Source organism: Prosopis cineraria, unplaced genomic scaffold (assembly GCF_029017545.1).
Source record: "Prosopis cineraria cultivar Desert tree isolate PC_DT_omini unplaced genomic scaffold, ASM2901754v1 PC640, whole genome shotgun sequence".
NCBI classification, from domain to species: Eukaryota; Viridiplantae; Streptophyta; class Magnoliopsida; order Fabales; family Fabaceae; genus Prosopis; species Prosopis cineraria.
Window position 1 is genome coordinate 13937 of NW_026555965.1, and position 23475 is coordinate 37411.

At 33.0% G+C, this 23475-nt stretch overlaps 1 protein-coding gene across 1 annotated transcript; it reads right to left on the reverse strand.

The window, feature by feature from the left end:
- Positions 1–8601: 8601 nt before the first annotated feature.
- On the reverse strand, positions 8602–11030 carry LOC129297876 (F-box/kelch-repeat protein At5g15710-like). The gene is made up of 2 exons (XM_054936218.1): positions 10804–11030; positions 8602–10497 (listed from the first exon to the last, which is right to left on the reverse strand). Exon 2 carries the CDS (start codon positions 10474–10476, stop codon positions 9160–9162), a length of 1317 nt encoding a protein of 438 aa, XP_054792193.1. The 5' UTR covers positions 10477–10497; positions 10804–11030; the 3' UTR covers positions 8602–9159.
- Between the last annotated feature and the right edge of the window lie 12445 nt (positions 11031–23475).

Genomic DNA, 23475 nt, shown 5'->3' on the forward strand with positions numbered 1-23475 from the left:
GGTGACGACACGGAAGTGGAGTGGGTCTCAAATAAAATCTAAATCTAAATTTAAAGAAAGCACGAAGCCGGAAAAGCCTGCCATTTGGATTCTGTTGCAAACTAGTAGTAATATTGGATGCGTTTGTGTGGCCCACCATCAAAGTGACTTAATTAAATACAAATTGTAAAACAATTACTTCTCTTAATCGCATTATAAGCCATTTATTAAAAATTTTACCTAATTTAAAATATAGAGAATCAAATAAATTTTATATTCATTTTATTAACTATACTCCTACTTCGTTGCTCTTTTTTAAAAAAATCATGCATTAAAATTTTAATTATTATTATCAAAACTTTTATATAAGATATTAAATAAGGATATAAATGAAAAGGTATGAACATATTTAAAAATTTAAAATTTTAACTAATATTGTTCATAAATTTTAAATTAGTTAACTATAATTTTTATTGTCGTATGAAGTAAGTAAATTAATACTCATACTTAAGGTTTTCCGCCCCTAAATATGATGGTTTAAGTTTTGTGCCTCCTCAAGCCTGCATAATTTTTAATGCATTTAGTCATCTTCCTCAAGAAGTTGGCACCTTGCACTGTCTTTTCTCTCATTCAGGATCATTCTATTTTTTCAATAAGTGATAATAATTTTTAATTCATTTAAATAGAAATATTTTTGTGTCTGTATCTTTTGAAATAAAAATATGAAAATAGATGTTCTGTATAAATATAATATAACGTGATTGGGATGAATCTTTTAGATGTTATAGTTTTACCAATATAATGATACTTAACAATTATTTAATTCTTGTCCTTACAAAGTTCTAAGTTTGATTAGGGCGATTAGGGCGGCCATTGATTGCATTACTTGGTCAATTTTGAGCACTCAATTTCGTCATACAATATTTTCACGTATTAGAATCATTTGATAATACATTGACTTATACCTTTCTGGTCCTTTCTCAATTTTCAAACAAAGACCAGTACCATGACAATCCTCACGATTCAAAGTTTCCAACTTTACCAAACTTTATTCTTAAAATAGATTATGGATTTGCGGTTTGGTTTAACATATTGTGAACTTTTATTATTTGCAGCAAACACATATTGAGAAAAGTCGATGTTTAGAAAGAAATAAATATAGTGTTTGATAAATTTTTTATAAAGTTACTTACTTTGAAAATATAATTAATTGGTAAAGCTAAAGATGTTATAACTTGCAAGTACATAAAATGACAATAATGAACCAATGCAAATGTGCATAGAAACATTATTATTGACCATCATATATTCATATTCTATAACTTGGTTTTAATAATCGTATGAGGCGCCATACCTCTGTCTTCTGCATGAATCTAAATTCCTTCTAACCAAATAACATTTCCCTATTTTTTGGCATGAACACAGAAAATATAAAAAGCAAGAAAAAGCTATTTTAATGGTGGACCCACCTCCTAGGTAGCTTAGGGAAAACTTCTTGAGAAAATAACATCCAAAAATCTGTGTATCAAATTTATATCACATAAAGATTAAATAATTTGGTGTTTGTTCCACAATTCTCTGGCCCTTCTTTCATGTTAATTTCATAAGTAAAATGATACAATTACCCCTCAAATTAAAAAACAAAAACAAAAAAAGAAATCTCATTGTCTTTGACATCGACTGCCAGACCCCTGCCATTGGAGAGGTCACCCAAGCCCAATAAATTTAAGTTTTGACAACTCATTCTAAATTAAATATAGTCCATTTGGACTTCAATAAGCTAGAAAAGTATATAAAATGAACATAATTATGTATATTAATCTTTCATTAATAAGAATTCATTCGGGTTTTAACAATAACTCATTCTAAATTAATGACAATCCAATTGAGATTTAACAAGCTAGAAAAGTAACAATCCATGAAACATGTGCTTTTAATCATCAACTACAAGTATCGATTCAGGTTTTGACAATAATTTATTTTAAATTAACAATAGTTTATTTGACCTTTAACAAGTTAGAAAAACGAATAAGATTAGTTTAATAGTTTGTGTTAGTATTTCATCAATAGGTGCACATTAGGTTTTTACAACAATTTATTTTAATTTTAACAAGTTAGAAAAACTAATAAAATGGGCTTAATTGTACATGTTAGTCTTTTATTAACAAGTATCGATTTGATTTTTGACAACAACCTATTTGTGATTAAAACAATATATTTGAACTTTTAACAATAAAATGTATAAAGTTTTAAAGCTCTCAATTTGTAATTGTTCATGTCAAATTAATAAGTAACATTTATAAAATAACAAGTTCTATTCAGAAATTAACAAAACACCGTTATGTTTTTAATATTGAAGTAGTTAAAAGCTTGGTTTACTATTTATATTTTTGTTTGCAATATATAATTAAAGGGTTTAGTAGTTACTAGGCCACTAAGTTTTTTAAGTAGCCAAGGGTCATGGAATCAAAACCTCCCTTCGCCACCTAAACAATTATTCTTGAATAAATATGTCACCGATGCCGAAGGTCTAGTGATCAGCCACCAGCAGCCCCGCCTTTAATAGGGGCTCCGATGACCTCATTGATGGTAGCGGATAGTAGGGTTTCTTTTTTTTTTTTTTGTTTTTTAACTTGAGGGACAATTTCATCATTTTTTTTATAAAATTAATACGAAAGAAGGACCAGAGGACTACAGAGCAAATACCAAATCATTTAATTTTTATGTGATATAAATTTAATACAAAGATCCTTGGATGTTATGTTTTCAAACTTCTTCACTTCAGGGATATTCTTGTCCACTCATTGGGATTTTAATGATAACATATTTAATATTTAATTAAAATTATATATATATATATATATATATATTGGAAGCATATTATCAAACAAACTTAAACAAACTAAAATTCAAAGGCTGTTGTTTTGAAATAAAAAAATGATAATATTCTAACTTTAATCCTCAATTCATTATCATATCTTTGATAGGTTTGGAAGAGAGAAGGGACCAGGAGATAGCCCATAATTTTTTAATTTTTTTCAAATAAAATGTAAGAATTACATATTTTCAACTCCCCTTAAAATATTATGTACATAACTTAGTTCATTGATTATATATTACTTTTGTTGTAGTTAAAGAAGTAATTGATGTACATTCATACTTTCAAAACTTGAATATGATTATTAACAATGTGTGTTCTTCTTATAAACACAATGATGAATTAAAGGATATTTTTGCAATTCAAATTGCCAATAATTTAGTTGAAAATTATGAGATTAAAATAGGAAGGGATAAAGTTAACACATTATAGTGGCTTGGCGAACCAAACAATATTCTCATTTCAATTTTATAGAGTAAATACATGTATAGTATAACTACTTTAATTTTTGAAGATATAATTGTCACACAATCTATTTATTCTCATCGAGGTGACATTATAAATATACATAAAGTATTAATGTTATTTGATTTTACTTTGATTTTACATTTGATAAATTTTTTATGAAAATTACAAACAAACTTTGTAAAATATTGCAACAAAAAATGTTAAGATATCTTGAATGCTATATTTTTTATACCACAAAATTATTTATTCAAAAATTAAAAGATTATGATTGGAAAAGGTTTTTAAAAAAAGTTACTTATTTTTGTAATGATGATATGAACGTGTTTACTTTGTAACCTCAGCGCCCCTAATTAAAATTTCTAGGTCCGCCCCTCTTTGATAGCATTCATAAAGGATGTCATATGGAGATTAAAATGATGTTCAGCACCCACACAGCATTCTACATCTATAACTCTATGGAAACAAACAAGAAGTCGTCCTACGGCTGCCTTTGTCACTTACCCCAAAAAAAAAAAAAAACCCAATAGAAGGCTAAGCCTAAACTTCATTTTTTTTCCCCCCAGTTTCTCGGCTCAAGATAATTGATAGGTGGCTTGCCGTAGGCCAGTCCCTTGTAATCCTTATGCATCAGATTCACAATCTCATTTGCAGCCTCACGAAGATTTTTGGCTTCATCTTTCTCAGGATGTTCTTCAGTCATTTGTCTTTGAGTAGTCCTTGAAGGATTCCCAAACCTGCCTCTACCTGCCACCTTTGCATTAGAATATTGCAAACAGAAACACTTCGGATTCCTGCTACAAGACTTACTCCTTTGAATTGCAAATTGGGGCTCTTGGATGCCCTCGGCACCAATATGGTCATATGCCCCTTCTGTGGAAATTATTTAAATTAATGTTGGGTCTGGCGTTTACTACTAATAAAATAAGTGGTGAATTTCAAAATATCAGTACTATTCTTTTTTGGCCCAATAGCGTTATTCTCTTATCAGTAGAGATTTGAAAAACCAAGATTTAAAAAAAATCAATAAATGTAGAACCTGATCATTCATTTGTTACAGTAAGCTTGCCACAGACTTCTTCAAAGTGTCATCCTCCTTCTCTGAAGCACCAGAGCAGACACACATGATGAGCCACATTAATAACTTCATGGTAACATACTGACACGTTTATGTATATGGTATATATAATTTTCTATGAAAAACTTCAGCAGAAATATATGGATTTTGGGCATCAAATTAAGTCTAGGAAACTGCAGTACATGAATTCACACATGAAAGTAACACGAGTGCAAGCAAGACATTAACAAAACAAGTCTTCATTGCGAAGCCGAAGCCAGCAGAATCACAAGGGTTTCAATGGTTTCACTCACAAGTGAAATATACAAAGCAGCCCTTTGAGCTTCCTGGGTGCGCTAGTTTTGCCCCTTCTCTAAAGGTTACTTTTATATCTCCCTTTCAAAGTCATTATCCTATTTTTAAAGCTAGGTTTCACCTAAAATCTTTGAACTCCTTGCATGTGCTTCTTTCATTCTTAAAAACCATACTTGGCTCTTTCTGGGCCTTAAGGTTGCTTTCTCTTAGCTCAGGCTTGTTTTCTTTCCTTTCCAGACCTGCTGTTACAGCTTTGAAAGTCAGTTCACTCAATCTTATGGTTTGATCATTTTGAAAGTAAAATAAACGATGATGATATGATGATTTTAACTAAAAAAACACTTTCTGACAAATCCACCAGGGTTGTAACCAAGAGAATCCCTAGTAAAAAGCTACGCAGCAATCTGCACTTCATCTTTGCTTGTTTCTTCTCACTCTTGGGTTTGTACAAGTATTGTTCAACTGAGAGAGAGAAACTCAACAAGCGGAACCTTGCTTTTACCTTGCCAAAGCTGGCTAGGATTCTGACATGCTTGTCACATAACCGTACATTAACCCTAGATATAAGGAAAATTTTAAAAATCTCATCAAACAGATTAATAAAAATAACACAATCAAATACAAATTTTGAAACAAAATGGGGGGAAAGTGTTCAGAATTCCAAGTATGAATGTGGTTGTCTGATTTGAACAGAGCAGTCATAACAAGTCATTTGGTCATAATTTGCATATATATTGTCTCCTCTGATGCCTGATGAAAGCATGGTACATAAATGAAGCTGCAGATCACATGGCATATGTCTGAAATATACATTGAGTTATGATCCTCTGGTACACTACTAATAAGGTCATTTCAGCTGGTACTTCATTTGAAGTACCAAAGTCAGTGCAGGACCACATTACTTTTAATATTTGAGAATCATCCGCTTTTCCTGTCAAATAATCCAAGCATCTGACCTTGAACTCCATTTAGCATGTCTAATTGTCTAGGTTCAAGCCAGATCAGCTCAGACAAAAATCAAGATACATCAGAGGTATTATATGATATTCCTTCAAAATCATGCATCAAACTACAAGCGATATTTTGGCCCAAAAAAAACAAGAAGCGATATCAATTTTTTTCTTCCGAATGAAAAGGGAATATCATATCAATTAAACTGTACAAAGAGACGAGCCATAACAGCCGAATGTCACGGATGATATTTCCGTGACCGTGTAAAGACCAAGATAATGAACGGTCCGCTGGTTAGCCTCGCACAATATGGGTAAAGGGGGCGACATTAGCATTGGGGGTGTTCTGTCTCAGTCTTCGGACTGTGTGCACAACTGGTCGGGGGCTAGTGCCGCCTCCCTGATGAGCCCATGGCAGGGCGAAACCAGTGTGATCCGTACGTGGTAAGGCTTGTCCTGAGGATTATGGGGTCCTCCAGGACGCCGCACGGGCGCCGTGTGCTGCGCCAGACTCTCAACCCGTGACAGAGTGGTATCAGAGCAGGACCTACTTTACTGCCGTGTGCGCGTGGGGTCCCACGTTGGGACTGGTCAGCCTCGGCACCGCTCCAGAAAGGCCTCCGAGCAGGTGGGTCCAAAAGTGGGGACTCGGGCGGGATGGTTGGCCGTTGTCGACTCCACTCCTGTTGGCTCGCGGGTGCGAGTGGGTTCAAAGAGTGCAGGACTCGGGTGGCCACTCAGCAAGTAAGCTGATGTGTTTGTGGCAGTACTGTACGTACGATCCTTGGGCAGAGTCGTTCTCCCCTAGCACGAGGGCGTGCTAGATTGGGTGTGGGAGAATGTCACGGATGATATTTCCGTGACCGTGTAAAGACCAAGATAATGAACGGTCCGCTGGTTAGCCTCGCACAATATGGGTAAAGGGGGCGACATTAGCATTGGGGGTGTTCTGCCTCAGTCTTCGGACTGTGTGCACAACTGGTCGGGGGCTAGTGCCGCCTCCCTGATGAGCCCATGGCAGGGCGAAACCAGTGTGATCCGTATGTGATAAGGCTTGTCCTGAGGATTATGGGGTCCTCCAGGACGCCGCACGGGCGCCGTGTGCTGCGCCAGACTCTCAGCCCGTGACACGAAGCTGTCAAAAAAGCAGTACAAAGAACACAAAATTATAACGGAGATTTAAAAGTGGAAAAAATTGACAGTATGATCTACAAGAGCTCGGACATGACTCCTCCTTCGTGAAAGATTCATCAGCAAACATGCAGCGATTCCTGGCCTCCCATAATTTCCAACATAGTATGCATATTTCAATTTTCCAGGAAATGTCAATATGGGAGTTTTGTAGGACTTGTAATATCCATTGCTGGAGACTTCCCATAAAAGTCAGCATGCATATCCTGCATCAACACCTTTCGCCGAACATTAGCAGCTAGAGAGCATTCCTTGGAAAATATGGTCGATAGATTCAGCTGGTGAGTGGCAAAATAAGCATTCGTAATCAAGTGCCATCTTTCTTCTGTAGCGTTCAGTGTTAGTCACCAATCTTCCCTCAACCAGTAACCACATGAAGGTTTTAACTCTTTGGGCCACAGGAAGTTTCCAGATATTCAGCCAATTGACGGCTGTGTCTTGCCAATCTAGTGATTGACAGAAATTATAAAAAGATTTGACATTAAATTGGCCATTTGAAGTCAGATTCCAGGAGCAAGACGGAGCTTCTATTCCCTGAGTATTAATAGAAACAGAAGCAATCTCATTAAGAGTGTTCTGTGGCAATAGATGGCTAAAGAGATGCCACAAGTGATATCAACTTGGAACCTAGATGGTTGTCGTTTAATATATTAAAACTAAATTGAACTGAAGCACCATTGTAGCTGCCTGAAAGACTATTAGCATATGGTCAACTCAGGAGATTCTTAGTCAGTGACAGATACATGAGCAAAAGAATGATAAAGAGAATCAGCATTCCTTCTTTCTATGGATGCCTTGATAGCAATAAGAACTAAAAATCTCTCTCTCCCAACTAGCAAGCAATAAATCCAATGTTTCCGTTGATGTTCCAAAATACAATTAGCAAGCAAGGTATAGTCCATTGTGAATCTATCTTACAAGCAGGTTCAGCGTGTTAGCCACAAAGTCTTTAATTTTGAGGCAATGATATTATGAACTCCAGATATCAGCGAGTTCAACCCAAATATCACTTGTTGAGATTACGAATCACAGAAAAATTTGGGTCCTACAAAGTGAAGGTAAATGCAACGATATGATTCAATTGCATGTAGGACACCCATGTCAGACTGTTAAAATCAAATCCCGGCCAGTGAATGATTGTATATTATATGGCAAGAATTCATCAAGAATCACGTCCCTCCAAATCAATAACAGCATACACATAATACAATCTAGGCTACAACTACATGGGGTAGTCCCATCACCACAAGCAGTTTTTGGTAGAAAGTATATCAAAATAATTAGACGTGGGTGAAGATTTCCACACAATAACATAATTTAGAAAACGTGAATACCAGAACCAACTCAAAAAAATCTTCATTAGCAGCTTTTTAACAATTCAGAGATCTCAGCCAAGCTATATTAATACCTTTCATCCATTACTCTGGGATCACATTAATCATTTCCTGATCCCCATATCTGTCAGAAATTTTAGAGAAAACCTGCTAAATGGAGCAAGTAATTCCAATAGTTTGTTCTTGACTTGACATACATGATAAACATTATTTGATGTCTGCGCATGTGAATATTCACACAAGACTAGAATAGTGGCTTTTTCCACATATATGAAAGTACTTGAATTTTTTCTTTTTCCTTTTTTTTTTGGAGGGGGGGGAGTGGGCGCATCAATGGCAACAAGAAACAGTAGCTTAGTCACTCTGGTCGAATAAGCTATCTCGTTATTAACAGTTCCTGTACTACAGTAGAGATCACTAAGAAGGATACCATAAAAAATAAAAGATTCACTGATAAACCGCCAGTGGGGGCGAACCCCTTTACAGGAAAAGTCATACAAGGTTATTGTCCAAGACAAGCTTAAAAGAAATTACATTATACTGGTAAGCCAGAATGCGTCAAAACAAATGAAATTTGAAGATATGTAATTTCATTGTCACAAACATTTCCAAGTGGCGTGCAGTTATTCAGGGAAAAAAAATATCTTCTAATTGTACCCTGAACATCATCCTTCCTTTTTAACATGCCAATCCCACGTATATAAGTTTGCAACCTTTCTCAATTGTGTACTTCAAAGGCAGAACCCTAATTCATAGTGACACCCTCTCTGCACAGTTCAATTCTGTTTCTGATGCTTAGTCAGTGTTGATGATCAGGAATCTGCTTAGTAGTACTTGTGAGAACTTGACTGATAAACAAATCAGCCCATTGCAAAATAAATTTTGAATTGTTAGAAGGAATTTAATGGTCAAAAATCCATGTCAGGAAGAAATTTTTCGGTAAGCCCCTCAATTGTCAATTTGAATGGACATCCCACATCATGCCATAGCTTAGTATATAGAAGCATCAAATCTTGGCTCATAGAAACAAACCTGGCTATTATATGACTGAAGGGCAAAGCCCCCAATCCAGGACCAGACCTTTTTATCAACGTCAAATAGAAGGCCCTTTCCCTGGTTCCAAGATGTGAAGCAGATTAAATTGTCCTGTCCAAAGCATTCAAATCTCTCAGCTGATAATCTCAATAAAGTGCGAAAATACTTTGGGGGCATCCTACTTAACTCCACCCACACGATTTTAGCATGATCCAATTCCCAAATTCTCATACTCTGAAGAGTGCTATAAAGGCCAATCCTCCCAACAAGAAAAAGACGTTTCTGGGTTCCAGCAACCAAATACCCATCCAATAAGGAGCGGGGGAACTTTGCTGGAATATGTTCCCAATGACCTGTGTCTATCCGATACATCATCAAACCAAGTGGTGAAAGGGTCTCCAAATACAATCTGGAATCACAATATGCCATCTTTGAAGAGCAGAGATTAACTGCTGGCATAATTTGATGAACTGACCAGCTGTCAAGCTTTGAGTCATAAACTTCAGTTGGCAAGGACTTGTCACCATATATATCACTAGTGGCTATCAATTTAAATGACCGATCCACTCGATCAACAACCATTATGAGCTGCCTCTGCTGATTATAATGCATACTTGGAAGTGTCCTCCATGTTTGTGTAAGAGGATTACAAACCAAAGTCCTAAATGTCAACCCATCAAGCCCTGAAAAGCAAACAAGACCGCCGGAAGAACCAACTAACCAGAATGCCCAGTGAGGCAAAAATGTGAATGGTATTCTATACCATGTTTTGAGAGGCAAGCTAAAGACCGAGCATTGTGGGGTTTGTGAGTTCTTCCAGAACGTAAGAAGACACGGCCCATGAGATGGCACCCGCGAATGGAACTGGAGAAAACTGCTATCTTGAAGCAATGAATACCACCGCTTACAGACAGACCGAAGCCGAAAAATAATAAATGGAGGGACCCTTGCTAAGATCTCGTACAATAAGTCCTCAGGTAACATTGCCCATATATTATCCTCCATTTGAACATCAGTATGTACTGCCTTTCCAAATGTAGCGAGTGTTTCCTCGTCTAAGCCTCGTGGCTTGGTCTTAATGACCTTTTGCCTTGACGGGCTAGTGTTCCTGGACCCTGCACGACCCATAGGGCTCGTATTCCTCGAACCACCAACCCTTGGAGGCGAAACTTGCTTAAAGCATCTTTCATCTCCCCGAAGAACTCCATCTTCCATTGACTGAGCATTAGACACTCCAGGCCGGGACTCAACATAATCCCCATTACAATCCATATTCTCTATTTCCTTGAAGTCCTAAAACAACCCAATATCTCAAATCATGCATATTTAAGACATAATCACTATTTGAGTCGCATCCAAACAAATTTTTTCAGATTGAAATTATAGATATTGGCAAAATCACTAGAAGCCTTTGTTCAAACTAGTCAAGCAACTTCCAACAACCTAATCCAGATCAAGATGCCAAATGCTCATTTGCGGTCCAAAAATGACGATTGACACCAAGATACACAGGTAACTCAACCAAAAGATAGTTTTTCTAGTCATGGACCAGAGAAGGAAGACGGTAGACAGTAGCTCTGGAGGTTTGAGATAAATTACCTTGGATTTCGACGTCACAAAGCTCTCCGTGATGAGAAAAGCTTGTCAGAACTAGACAAAGTTTGGTCTTAACCAGGAGACGAGGAAATTAGAACGACAAAAACCTAACCAGGGTAGTGCCTGTTCGGTATGTCTCCGTGACTCCTTTTGCTAGCTTTGCTTCCCTTGGATTTGATTTACTTTGTCATTATTTGACAAAGTGCAGAACAGAGAGAGAAGATTGGAAACGGCGTTCTCGGATATTGTCCAGTGAGAACAGAAGTAGAATTCTCGGTGATTAATCAACAATTTTTTTTTAATCTACTTACTCAAAAAAAGGTATATATTGAATCATTTCTCATTAATAATTCTTACGTATATATAAATATAAAATTAATAAATTGCTTTGTTGTTTATTAATTAATTTAGAGGTCTCTGGTCTCGTTTGAGACCAAACAAAAATGCTCTAATCTTTATTACAACTTTTTTTAGCAAGTATGACATATTTTCACTCAATTTATATCTAAAATAATAATATTTTTTTATATTTATTCTTATTTAATAGTATACATAATTTTAATGTGAATGGTTAAATAATTTATTAATTATGAGTATTTAAAAAAATTATTAATTTTATATTAAAAATATCCTATATTTTTAAATATTTAATTTGAAAAAAACTTATATTTTTAAACTGAAGGAATATTAGTTATAAATAAATTGTATATAAATTATCTTAAATTTTGTACAAAATATTGAGTTACAATTTACGAATTCATCTTCAAAGTCTATGCATAAATATTAAAAAAAAAAAACAATACATACCTAACAGTGAACAACTGTGAATCTGTGATAGGAATAAAATAAGGTCAAATCAAATTATTCAGACCAGAATTATTTTACTTAAGTATTATGTAACTGTAAAATGACAGCGAGCCAAATGGCATGGCTGGGCGAATGAATGAATTTATCGGACGGTGGAGATTGATGCATTTCAATTTTGAAAACTTGTTAATACGATTTCTTTCGAGAAAAGCATGGAGTTAGAAGATGGGGGCCCACTACTGGTAGTCCATTTCGCTACCGGGCTCCACTAACGTTCAAGTGGCTGTGCAGGATTAAAGTTTTCAAATAATAAAAAGGATTGAAAAAGTCACAATCAAAAACCGTGAAGATAATTAATTGCGCTGCTGAATTAAATAATTCTCATATTACTTTATAGCATTAAAAATCTGAATGTAATTGAAATTTATTATAAAAAAACAAAGCTACTCTTGATACATATTCGTTGTGATAAGAAATTGAATGTTGTTGAAATAAAGATAAAATTTTTTTTAAATGATGACTTATTTGTCATATTACAATAATTTATTTTTATCAAGTTAATATTTTATAATTATTAAGAAAAAAATTAATTATTATTAAAATATAAATGAAATTTATTTTTTTTAAATGAAATTTATTTACTAAATTATAACACTATTTTCTACAGCCAAATTAATTTTTTTGAGTTGCTAAGAAAATAAGAAAATTAATTATTGTTAAAATGAAAATCAAACTTTTTCTTTTCAAATGGAGAATTACTGTTAAAAGAGTATATATATACACATATGAGGGGTGGTTTTGTCTTTTCACAATAAATTTTAATTATATTTAAATCCTTTAATCCTACAAAATAATATAGGAATCATTTGATTAAGTAATGTAGTTAATTATCTCTAATAATCCTTAATTGTAATTTTCCCAAAAGGACGACGAGGATAACAACAACGGGGTGGTTGTGGCTTGAGATTGTGTTGTTGGTCACATGGAATCATTTGCCATTTGAAATTTAATATAAATTAACAATTAATAATACTATTAGCATTTGTCTGAAACGAGATGGACGCAGTTTACGCGCCACTTTTTGTCCTTCTTGCAACTTTTTAATGTGGTTCAAGGCAGAAACAAAGCAACATTAATAGAAAAATAAAATGCTCAAATGGTATCGATAATCATCAAATGATTCAATTCAATCATGCGTTACCTTTTTCTTTTTTCTTTTTTTCCATCAAATGGATAAATAAATAAGCTTGTCTTCTTCTTGAATTTTGACTAATGGGGTCTTTTTTCTACAGGGCCTTGAAGAAGGATGGACAGTGGCCCAAATAAGAGAAAGCACCTCATATACCAAAGTCCAGATTATGCTACTTGTGTGTGTGTGTGTGTGGTTTTTTTTTTTTTTTCTTTTTTTGGGCACAAAATCTGAATATTTTAGCTACCATGTTTTCGCTACCATAGCACTGAGACTCGTGTGTCTTGCACTGGAAACAAAATATTTGGTCATGTCACTGAACTAGAAATGTGTTTGATTTTCATTTTAAAGTTTATTTGCTAAAAATTTGTTTAACAAAAATTAATTTAGTAAAAATTAATTATTGTAACAAAATTTATATTTAATATATTTTTTTAAAAGTTAATTTAATAAACTAAAAGTTATTTAGATTATGATAATGAAATGTGCTTTTAAATCTATAATAACTAATAAGGATATTGATTTATGATAATTTATAATTTTTATTATATAAATGTAATATTTTTAAAATATTTTAAAAATATGATAAAAATTTTAAATACTATAAAATTTAATATGTTAAATAATAAAAATAAAAAATATAAAGTTGGATATATTAAAAAAATTATATAATAAATAATTCAACATATGTTAATATTAAAAATTAACGGGATTGAAAAGATATATATGATAAAAATTTTTATTCAAAAAATATTTAACCAATTAGACAAATCTTTATTGGTTATTAAAAATTCTAAATAACATAAAAATTGATATATTAATTAACAACAGTATAAAATATAAAATTTGATATATTGAACAAAAATTATATAAATAGTTAAAAATATAACAATGCTAAAAATTAATAAGATTAATAATTCAATCTATAATGCTAAAAACTTAATCTTAAATGATAATTATTATTTAAATGATAATTATATTTTTAAAAAATTAACAATATATTTTACATGAAAGAAGAACATGTTAAAGAGATAGCATTGTTAAATAATATCTTATTTTTCAAATGCTATCTGAAGTTACTTTTACAAATCTACATCCAAATCATTTTAGGAAGTGCTTTTTAAAAATACATTTTCCTAATCATTTGGTTCACAAACAACTTTTTCCATCTCAAATGTTAGAAAGTGCTTCCCAAATGTGAAATGTAGTTCATCCAAACATGCCCTAGGTGTCCGAGTAACAGTGTTATTTTATTTACTTGGGAAAGGTGATCCCGAATTTAAACATGACGTGGTTGTTATCCTTGGCTTTCGTCTAAAGTACTCCTTCCTATCCTTTATATTAGACGTCTTTTAAAAGTATAATTTGGTCAACTTTATAAATCATTAGCTAATGGAATTTTTTTTAAAACTAAAATATCCAAATTACACTTAAAAAGTAAGAGAGAGAAACAGACAAACTAATATTATATATTTGTTTTTTTTTTTACTTTTTACTTAAAGATTATATTTAAAATTTTACTTATTTTTATTCTTTATAACTTTATTACACTGGTATTGATGAAATTAGTATAAACAATTTATAACTAGGACCAAGGGAGTATGTGTTTGTGTGTGTATTATCTTAATATACTCATACATGTACATTTTTTCATTTTCCTTCCATCTAAAATGCTTAATGTAGATGGATACACATAAATTATAATTCATAAATATGAATTAATTCTTTTAAAAAAGGAGAATTACATATAGGTCATACAGGTTTTAACTACCAATAACTTTAGTTTAGTTGTTAATAAATTTTGGAGTAAGTTAATTCTCTTATGTGGAATTTCAGCATAATTCTCCCTTTAAAAAAATGTGTGGCAGGTATATAATCGATCCACCTTTCAATCCTTGCCAAATTTAACTTTGATAGAAAGAGGATTCAATGGATTGTTGACTAGCTAGAATTTTTTGATTGCAAAATCAAACGTTTCACTAGTTCCCTGTCATACCAGTAACCAATCTAATGTTGATCCTAATGAATGCAAGTACACGTGGATACCTTCAACATGGCTTTTTGGCCTAGTTTGGTAGACAAGAATCTTGAACATGAAATTGGAATTGGAAATGGATTTTGGGTTGAAGCATGTTTGGTAGACCAGAATTGTAATTCTTAAGAATTCTTATTCTAGCAAAAAAGCTTGAATTGGATTCCATCTCTATAACCATGGAATTCACTTCTTTATCCTTCCATGTCTATGCCGCCTTTACATTTTATCCCTTCTTCCCTAAAACTTTTTTTGGCCAGATCTTGTTTCCTTTAACTAAAACTCTTCATTGACAGTGATAAGAGCTCCCCTCTGATGCCTCACAAAGGTTTTCCTCATCAATGACAATAATACACCCTTGTATTTCATAACCAATAATGGGCTTTAGCATTTTTTCTCTCAATGATGATGGATTTCATATCTAAATGATAACAATAACAAACTTCCTTAATCACCTACACCCACTGCTTCCTATTCGGTGTTCATCTTCTCCATTATTTCTAGCATTTTTGTTTAAGGTTCAGTGCTATATTGCCTACTCGTTCTATGCCGTTGCTGTTGCAATATAGAGAATAATTTTTTTGTTGAAATGGGCAATTTTGTTTTGTCCTATTTTAAGACATATATATATTTATTAAAATTATATAAGGATTTCATTCTCATACCAAACATACTTTTATAATCTAATTCTATTCTGATTTCAATTTTAATTCCATTGAAAACTTTTTCATCATATCAAATAAGGCCTTTTATTTTTTTGCCCTATTAATAGCACAATTGTACATAACTGGGGAAATTAACAGCACATGCTTTATCTATCTCACACTCCTGTCTTTTGTTTTTAAATTGAATCTCTCCTCTGTTGTGTTGGCTCCAACGCTAGAATTGCTTGTCTTCATAATTCATGACTCTGTCTAACTTTCCCATAGATAACAATATCATCATATAAAAAGGTCATGATGATTTCCATGATCAGTCCAATCATCTAAGATGACACGATTATGAGAGCAATTGTTAAATTTTATGTGAACTTAAAATAAATGTACCTAATTTTATTAAGCACTTTTGACATAATGGAGGGGTTTCTACCTTTTCCTTAGGCCAAAAACAAGGGATCGTCTGCCTTACTTTATATCATTATGAAAATATATATATGGGACTCCTTTTGATTCTTTCTATTGGCCTTTTGCGTCAATGATCAAATCTTGCAGTTACAATTAAAGGTGGTTAACATCACAATAATAAATTAAGAAAAACATGGGAAATAATTTTAAAGACGCCAAAATGCCAACATTGAAGATAACCCATATAATAATGGTAAATGCTTAGTTAAAAGCAGAAAAAAGAAAGAAAGCTTATGTTGGGTTGTACATCCTTAATAGATCAGGCCCATATAAAAGCCTAAATTGAAGAATGAGGTTTTTGTCACAATTATGAGAAATAGTTGGGTTCAATGTGCAATTTACTTAGGACCTCAAATATAATTTTCTCCCTTTTATATTTTAGCTTTTGAATTTGAGAGGGAACAATTATGTTAACTGTATATGCATGTTTCCGATTTAGCATTAGCTCATGGGAGTAGTTCGTCGGTTTATTTGTTAACAAACTAAAGCCAGTAACTTGCACTCTTATCCTTTCTTCATTCTCATCTTCTCTACATGCATTTGCTAGTATCTAAATGAAGTTTGATCTTGTGGCTTTATTCCCACGTATGTTCGTGCAACTCAACCACTATAGGTATATATTCCTCCCCAGTTTCTTACAATTTACACGACCTTTTTCCATTGTTCTATCCCACGTTTAACCCATACAATCAAAGGAAATAATCATATAGATTAATGAGTTAAAGGATTAAAATGTCTAGAATTTTTTTAAAAAACAATTGAATATTCTTACTTTTTAATTAAAGTAATTTTATCTAAAAACTAAACTATTTCCTCCCTTCCCTGCCAAAATTTACATCTATACTATTCAGGAAACTTTCTTTGCCATGGATTATATGCCTCAATGGGGCATTGTTTCAGCTAGTAGGTGTAATAAATGGTTGGTTCTTCTCTCTAGGCCAATAGAATAAATAAGAAAAAGAAAAAAAAAAGATAATAACAATAGTAACAACCTATTCTTATTAGGAACGATGAGGTCTATAACAAAGAATTTGAGATATAGCCAATGTCTCATCAGCTGCATCATAGCTTGAATTACTACTCGTTTGGGGCGGGTCTTAGTCATAGAAACTCATCTAATAACAACGTTGTCTCTAACAACTTTATAAGGATTGAATTCACAATCATATAGTCTGGAGATCTAGGAGGTGGCATAAACTATCAAGACTGTAGGAACCAAGCTAAGAAGGACTGTGCACATCTCACAAGCAAGACTTCCTGTAATAGTTGAGGGTTTCAATACCAAACCCACATCAAGAGAACTTAGCCCTATTTAGTATGCAGGCCTCAATTTAGAAAGATTGAAATTGAGATTGATATTGGTATTGGTACTAGGAATAGGAGTGAAAATGAAGGTTTAAAATTGTGTATGGTGTGGAATAATATTGGTAAGGAATACTTTCTTTCATTTTATTTTATAATTAAACATAAATTATGAAAAGATTATAATATTTCTTAAAATTAAAAAAATTGTAACCCTAACCCATTTGATGACTCTTTTTCTCCTTGAGTGACCATAATAGCTTAAAAAGCCATTGCCTCTGCTATCCGACCATGCACAAAAGCTCCTTCCATTGCTCCAGCCTCCTCGTTGTCTTCCACCTCCTCCTCTTGTTGTTGCTCTTTTGGTCTTTCATCATGGCTCTTTGCTCCCTTCTTCTTAGTAGCTCTAACATCCTATTTTTCGATCAGTGCCCATTCCTCTTCCCTCTTCTACTTCTTCAAGACAAACTTTGGAGCAATAGCCTAAACCTCCTCACCCGTCTATGAAAGGAAATAAATATACGAAGTTTGATTACAATGAAATAATGACGATGATTCAAGCTAAAATACTTAATCATATAGGAAAATAAAGTAGACACCATCAAACTTGGGCAATATTTATTGAAAAAAATTTAGTAGTCCTAACAAAGTGTAACATCCTAAAAAATTTAACTTAAGGTTAATTGGATTATTAAGGACAAATTAAATAATTGATAGTTAACTTAGATTAAAAGATAACGTACGGATAGCTAATAAGTCTATCGAACCCTAATTAAGGCTTAGAATTAGACCCTAGGTAGTATTGGGCCATATTTAGGCCCAATTAGATAGACCATATTTGGAATTTTAATTTTTGGTCTTTGGTCACAGCCAAAAGTCTCCTGGCAATAGCCAAAACTTGATTTTTAAGCTTTTAAATCCACATTTTAGCTTAGCAAATTAGAGTGTTAAGTGAGAGTTCAAAGATGAACGAGGAGAGCCCTACTAGAGTTTGTTATGGGCATTCAATTGAGTTTATTTAGAGCTTCTAATCACTTGAGTAAGTACCTATAACCTCTTCTCTTCCTCTCTTATGATTTTCATTACTGTTTTTGGGTAACTCTCTAGAAGTTCAAAAATGGGTTGTGGTTTTGCCTAGAATTTTGATTTCAATAGGATTAATAGGTGTTTATCTAAATGTTTAATATTTGGGTTATGATATTTATTAATGTTTTAGGATTTAAAAGTGAAGTTTAGAGTAAATCCTAAAGCTAATTAGTTGAGTTAAGGAGGTTATAAATTATCAGTAGTGTTGATTAGACTAATGTGAATCTAAATGAACTAATAAAACCTAAAAATAGATTTAGTTGTGGATAGAAGACCACAATGTGATTTTTGGGTTTAGGGTTTGACTAGAGTTAATTAAGGATAATTAGTCATTAAAAAATATTAATGTGTTTGATTATAGATTGAACATTATTGGTGCTATTGAGCTTATCAAAGACTTCATTTAATATTCACGGGTACTCTTAGTTGATAAACCAAAGGTTGAGGTAACTGAAAATTTAATTAGATTATAACATTATGTCTGCATTTATATTTTAAACATTATTATAGATTGTTTGAAATAAGTAAAATAAGCTTATAAATGAATATGTTAATTTTAAATAATTAGCCCAATATAAAACATGACTCATTGTGATGAAGTACCAGGTGATTATATTTTTATAAATGCTATGTGATATTAGAGTATGAAATGTTAAGCATGAATTGGCTATGACATGAATGTGTGTTAGCATAATGAGTGATTGTAATTGATGATATTCAAAGAGTTGTGATAAGCATGCATATTTGTGGTGAAATATTTGATGATTATGTTTATATAGATGTTATGTGGTATTTGAAATATGAATTGTGGGCATGGATTGGCTATAAGTTGATTATATGATAATCTATTGTAAACTATGATACGGTGTAGATTGTGATAAGCATGTAACTTCTGAAAAATTATAAGGACGATGAATGATTGTGATATACATGAGTTTAGATTCACATATGTTGATTAAACTTACATAATCATAATGGGTAGGAGTTCACCCTTGCATTGTAGAGGGATTATGAAAGAAAGTCCACGTGATATAGCCTTCAATGAGTTTGCACACAATAGTTGGCATACTTTATTACTTTATGTGCTTAGTATTGCTAATAACCTATAGGTGTAGCATGCGTCGAACATGATACTCAGTATCACCGATCTTGGATTGGATAGTATAGGTTAGGCACTTATGACATCCTGAAATTCAAATAGGAAAAATCTATAGTCTGAGAGTGAGTGTGGGAGCCTTTGGCCTGGTGACCCTTCACAATCAAAGAGTGGGAATAGTTCAGTCACATAAGCTAGACCTATATAATATAATAGCCTATGGATTCGGTCAAATGATATAAAGGGCAGTATGAGGCAGATGTATTTGATCGTGTGAAATACATTATAATAATACATTGTGAATAATGTTAGTTTGCCTTATATGATATGAAATGCTTAATTGTTATAAATGCCACACTTTAATATACTTGATTATTGAGATGTTTATCCCACTCTTATAGCTTAATGTTTACAGGTAAGGATCAAGTTAAGAGTAAAGAGGAGGCATCTAAAGCTATAGATTGAGTAATCAATTGTAATATTTTAGTTTTATCTTTTATGTACAATTTGAATACACTATTTGCCAACTAGGGGTCTTTCATATTGACTTATATTTATTTAAAGTCTACTTGCATTTGTAACCTCAAATATTAAATTTAGTCATTTTTAGATTGTCTTGACCATAAAAGGGTCCAAACCCTTAATTTGACTATGATAGTGTGCCAAGATATTTTAAACAAGTATATCTTGATAAGTTATATGAGTTTAACATGTTTTGAATAATTATTTAGCTTGAATTCAAATAACTACATTTTTACCCCTTTATTACACGCCTTGTGGTGGTTGAGTGGTTAACTCTTATATTAAGAATTTTTTGATGCTTGTGACCATTTAAAAAAAATATATTTGGACTTATTGAGTATGGTTCAAGCCTTTATGTGGACTAATGACTTATAGTTTGAAATTTGGACACTTGGTTAATAATTTAGAGGTAAAAATATAAAATTGTAGTTTCGATTGTTCAAATTCTTCATCTAATGTCAAATCAACATGAAACCAAAACTATTAGCTAGATTATGAAATTATTGATATTTAGGCACTTGAATCATCTCAATTGGAGGTCTGAGTCAAAAGTTATGTGCATTGAAAATTCATGGTTGCAAAGTTATCATAATAGTTGCTATCATAAAGTTTTGGCCACGGCTTATAAATTGTTAGCTATAGCCAAAGGAGTGACCGAGACCATTTAGCCATAGCCAAATGTTCTCTGAAAGTTTCAGCCATGGCTTAATGTGCTCTACCTGTAATATCTACCTTGACATTATCAGGACAACATTCACATATCATTGTGATAACTAGGATTAAATAAAATCCCCTACCGAAGCTACCATAACTAAAAAATTTGAAGATAATTAGTTTAAAACATTGGGATTGTAAGAAAAACCCTTTTTTAAAATATTATTTGAGTTCAAACCATGATTAAAAATTAATTAAGAGCAAATATGGAAGCATAAGCAACAAACCACGTTAAAACTAGGCTAAAAATGCCATTCTTCAGTAAATTCTGCTCCGTCCATCACGACACAAGCTGCGCTCGCCGGGCGGATGGCACAGAGAGACAAGTCCCTCGAAGGCCTCTTGTGCTGCGGTGCAACAACCACACGCCACAATGCGCATTTATTATCATGACAGTACTTTAAACTTCCAGAGCTCGCCGTATCGCCATTCGATGTTCAATTTGAGCGATTCAAGTATCCATATGAAGCCCTTTAAGCCTTCAAACTAATGACACCAATTCCAGACTCAAACAATCATCCATTTAAAAGATGGGCACTTAAACTCTAAATGATTTATTTTCACCTCAAAACATACACAATGTTGTGCAACTTATAATATTAAATACTATTAGCCCTAGAGATATTTTGACCACCTCAAATGAATCACACACAACATGACAATTCATTCATATCACATAAATAAGCAATCACACTCAAAATGACCACCAAACTCCCATTTGATAACAATACAATGGGGCAGATAAAATTCAACGCACAAATCAATTGGTCATTTTGGCACTCAAAATACTTGAAATATATATATATCGCATGTAAGAATAACTTGGCCAAACACACACTTACTTCACAACATCAATCTTGGACCAAGACATACACACTTATCACAAATTTATATAAGTGATATCCAAAATAATGTCATGATCCTAAGTTAATAATAGATAATGGCAATATTCGTTACAAACTCAAAGAGAAAAGGGGAAAAGCTATACTACATACTTTTCACTCTTTAATTGTTCCTTTCTTTCTCTTGCCCTTACTGGAGCCCTCACCTGTAAAATATAACCATGGGGTGAGATAAACATCTCAGTAACAGAATAATTCACTACTAATCATTAACATACATAACCATAAGAGGGCAAAACTATGAAACTTCAAAATATAAATTTAGCATAACGCCATATACTCTTTTCATTAGCACAAATCCTTTACCACTAGCATCATCATTCTACCATCCAAGCCTCTATGTCACCCCGACAAAAACCTTAGGCTCTTAGACTAAGTGCACATTCACAACGATCTGAGCTTACCTTCAGTGGTAGGATCACTCAGCTAAAGGTGTCCCATCCCACTTTCGAACTACAGTTTTCCCCTTATCACACATAAATTAGGGTGTCGTTACTCCAACACCGCATCATTGATGCTAAGGAGCGTTACTCTCCAATGCCACATCCTACATAAATGCTAAGGAGAAAATCTCTAACACCGTGTCTCACTAGATACTAAGGAGATACATGCTATATGGACTTCCACTACTCCTTCCTATAGGTGAACTCCTACCCCCTAACATGATCATGTCCACACTCAACACATATATCACATATACATTACAAATTTCTCAACTCTAGTTTTCATCATACTTCATAATTTGCAAATAAATTTTTCATGCACAAAAATTATATTTTGTAATATGCAAGATTATCAAATCTCAAGTTCAAATCAACATATTTACTTTTAAACAGTTAGGCAATATAATCAATCAGTATAAATTATTCTATTATCCCAATTTTTTGTCACACATAAAAGGGTTGCCATGGTTCAACATAAGCTCCACACATTTTATACGCACAATATAGCTCGAGCAATGCTCAATCTACACAATCAAGTGACAATTATCAATTATTACTCCAGGTAACTTTAAATTCTCTAGGTTCTAAATGTCTAAACTACATAAATTTCTTTTTTAGCAACATCAACCATTCTTAAACACTCTAACCATCCTATTAAACATCTCAACACATCAAATTCACTAACTAATATCCCATATTATCTCAAAATCCTCAAATTATACTTAGAGTTCATCCAAACCTTTACCAAAAATTCTCAATCACTATAAAACTCATAAATTTAGAATTAGAGGCTTGATTTAACTCTTTAAGACCTTAAATAAATCAATGTGTTCGGTTTAATTCCAAAGGGACCAAAATCAAAGCCTTCATTGCCCCACCAATCCAGATTTTCACACAATGAGGGAGAGGGAGAAGAAAGGAAGGCTTACCTAATATATATGAAGGTTGAAAGGTCTCTAGAATCACGTTGGAAGCAAGCTTTAGCAGCCTAAATCTCTCTTTGTCATTGCTCTCAAGTTCCTTCTTTCTCTTTTATGTTTTTCGAGTTTGATTGGCAATCTGATAAGTGCAGATTTTGTACATGTGCCGCAGTGCATCAACACGCCTGCTGCGGCGTATGGCACAAAACATCTCACAAAATTTTAAACTCTCTTCTATGTCATGGCTTGCTTGAACATCGACCTAACCCTCTTTTAAGGCTGTTCAAGAATCCAAAAACCATATCAGTCTCCCATAACCATCACTAAATCAATAATTTATTTAAATTGACCAAATTACCTTTGAAAATACTGATAATTACTAATAGGAAAACTTGGGATGTTATACTACCCGTTGCTAAGTGCCTCTGTTAAGCAAAAATGACCATTTTGATCTTGTTTTCAACTCTAAATGGTTTTCATACTTCCCAAATACTTTTCACTTTGATTTATAATGGTTAAATCACCTTTTAAACTTAGT

Bases quoted from the DNA above. Each gene is read 5' to 3' on its own strand.
- LOC129297876 (XM_054936218.1), bottom strand. From the start codon at position 10,476: ATGGATTGTAATGGGGATTATGTTGAGTCCCGGCCTGGAGTGTCTAAT.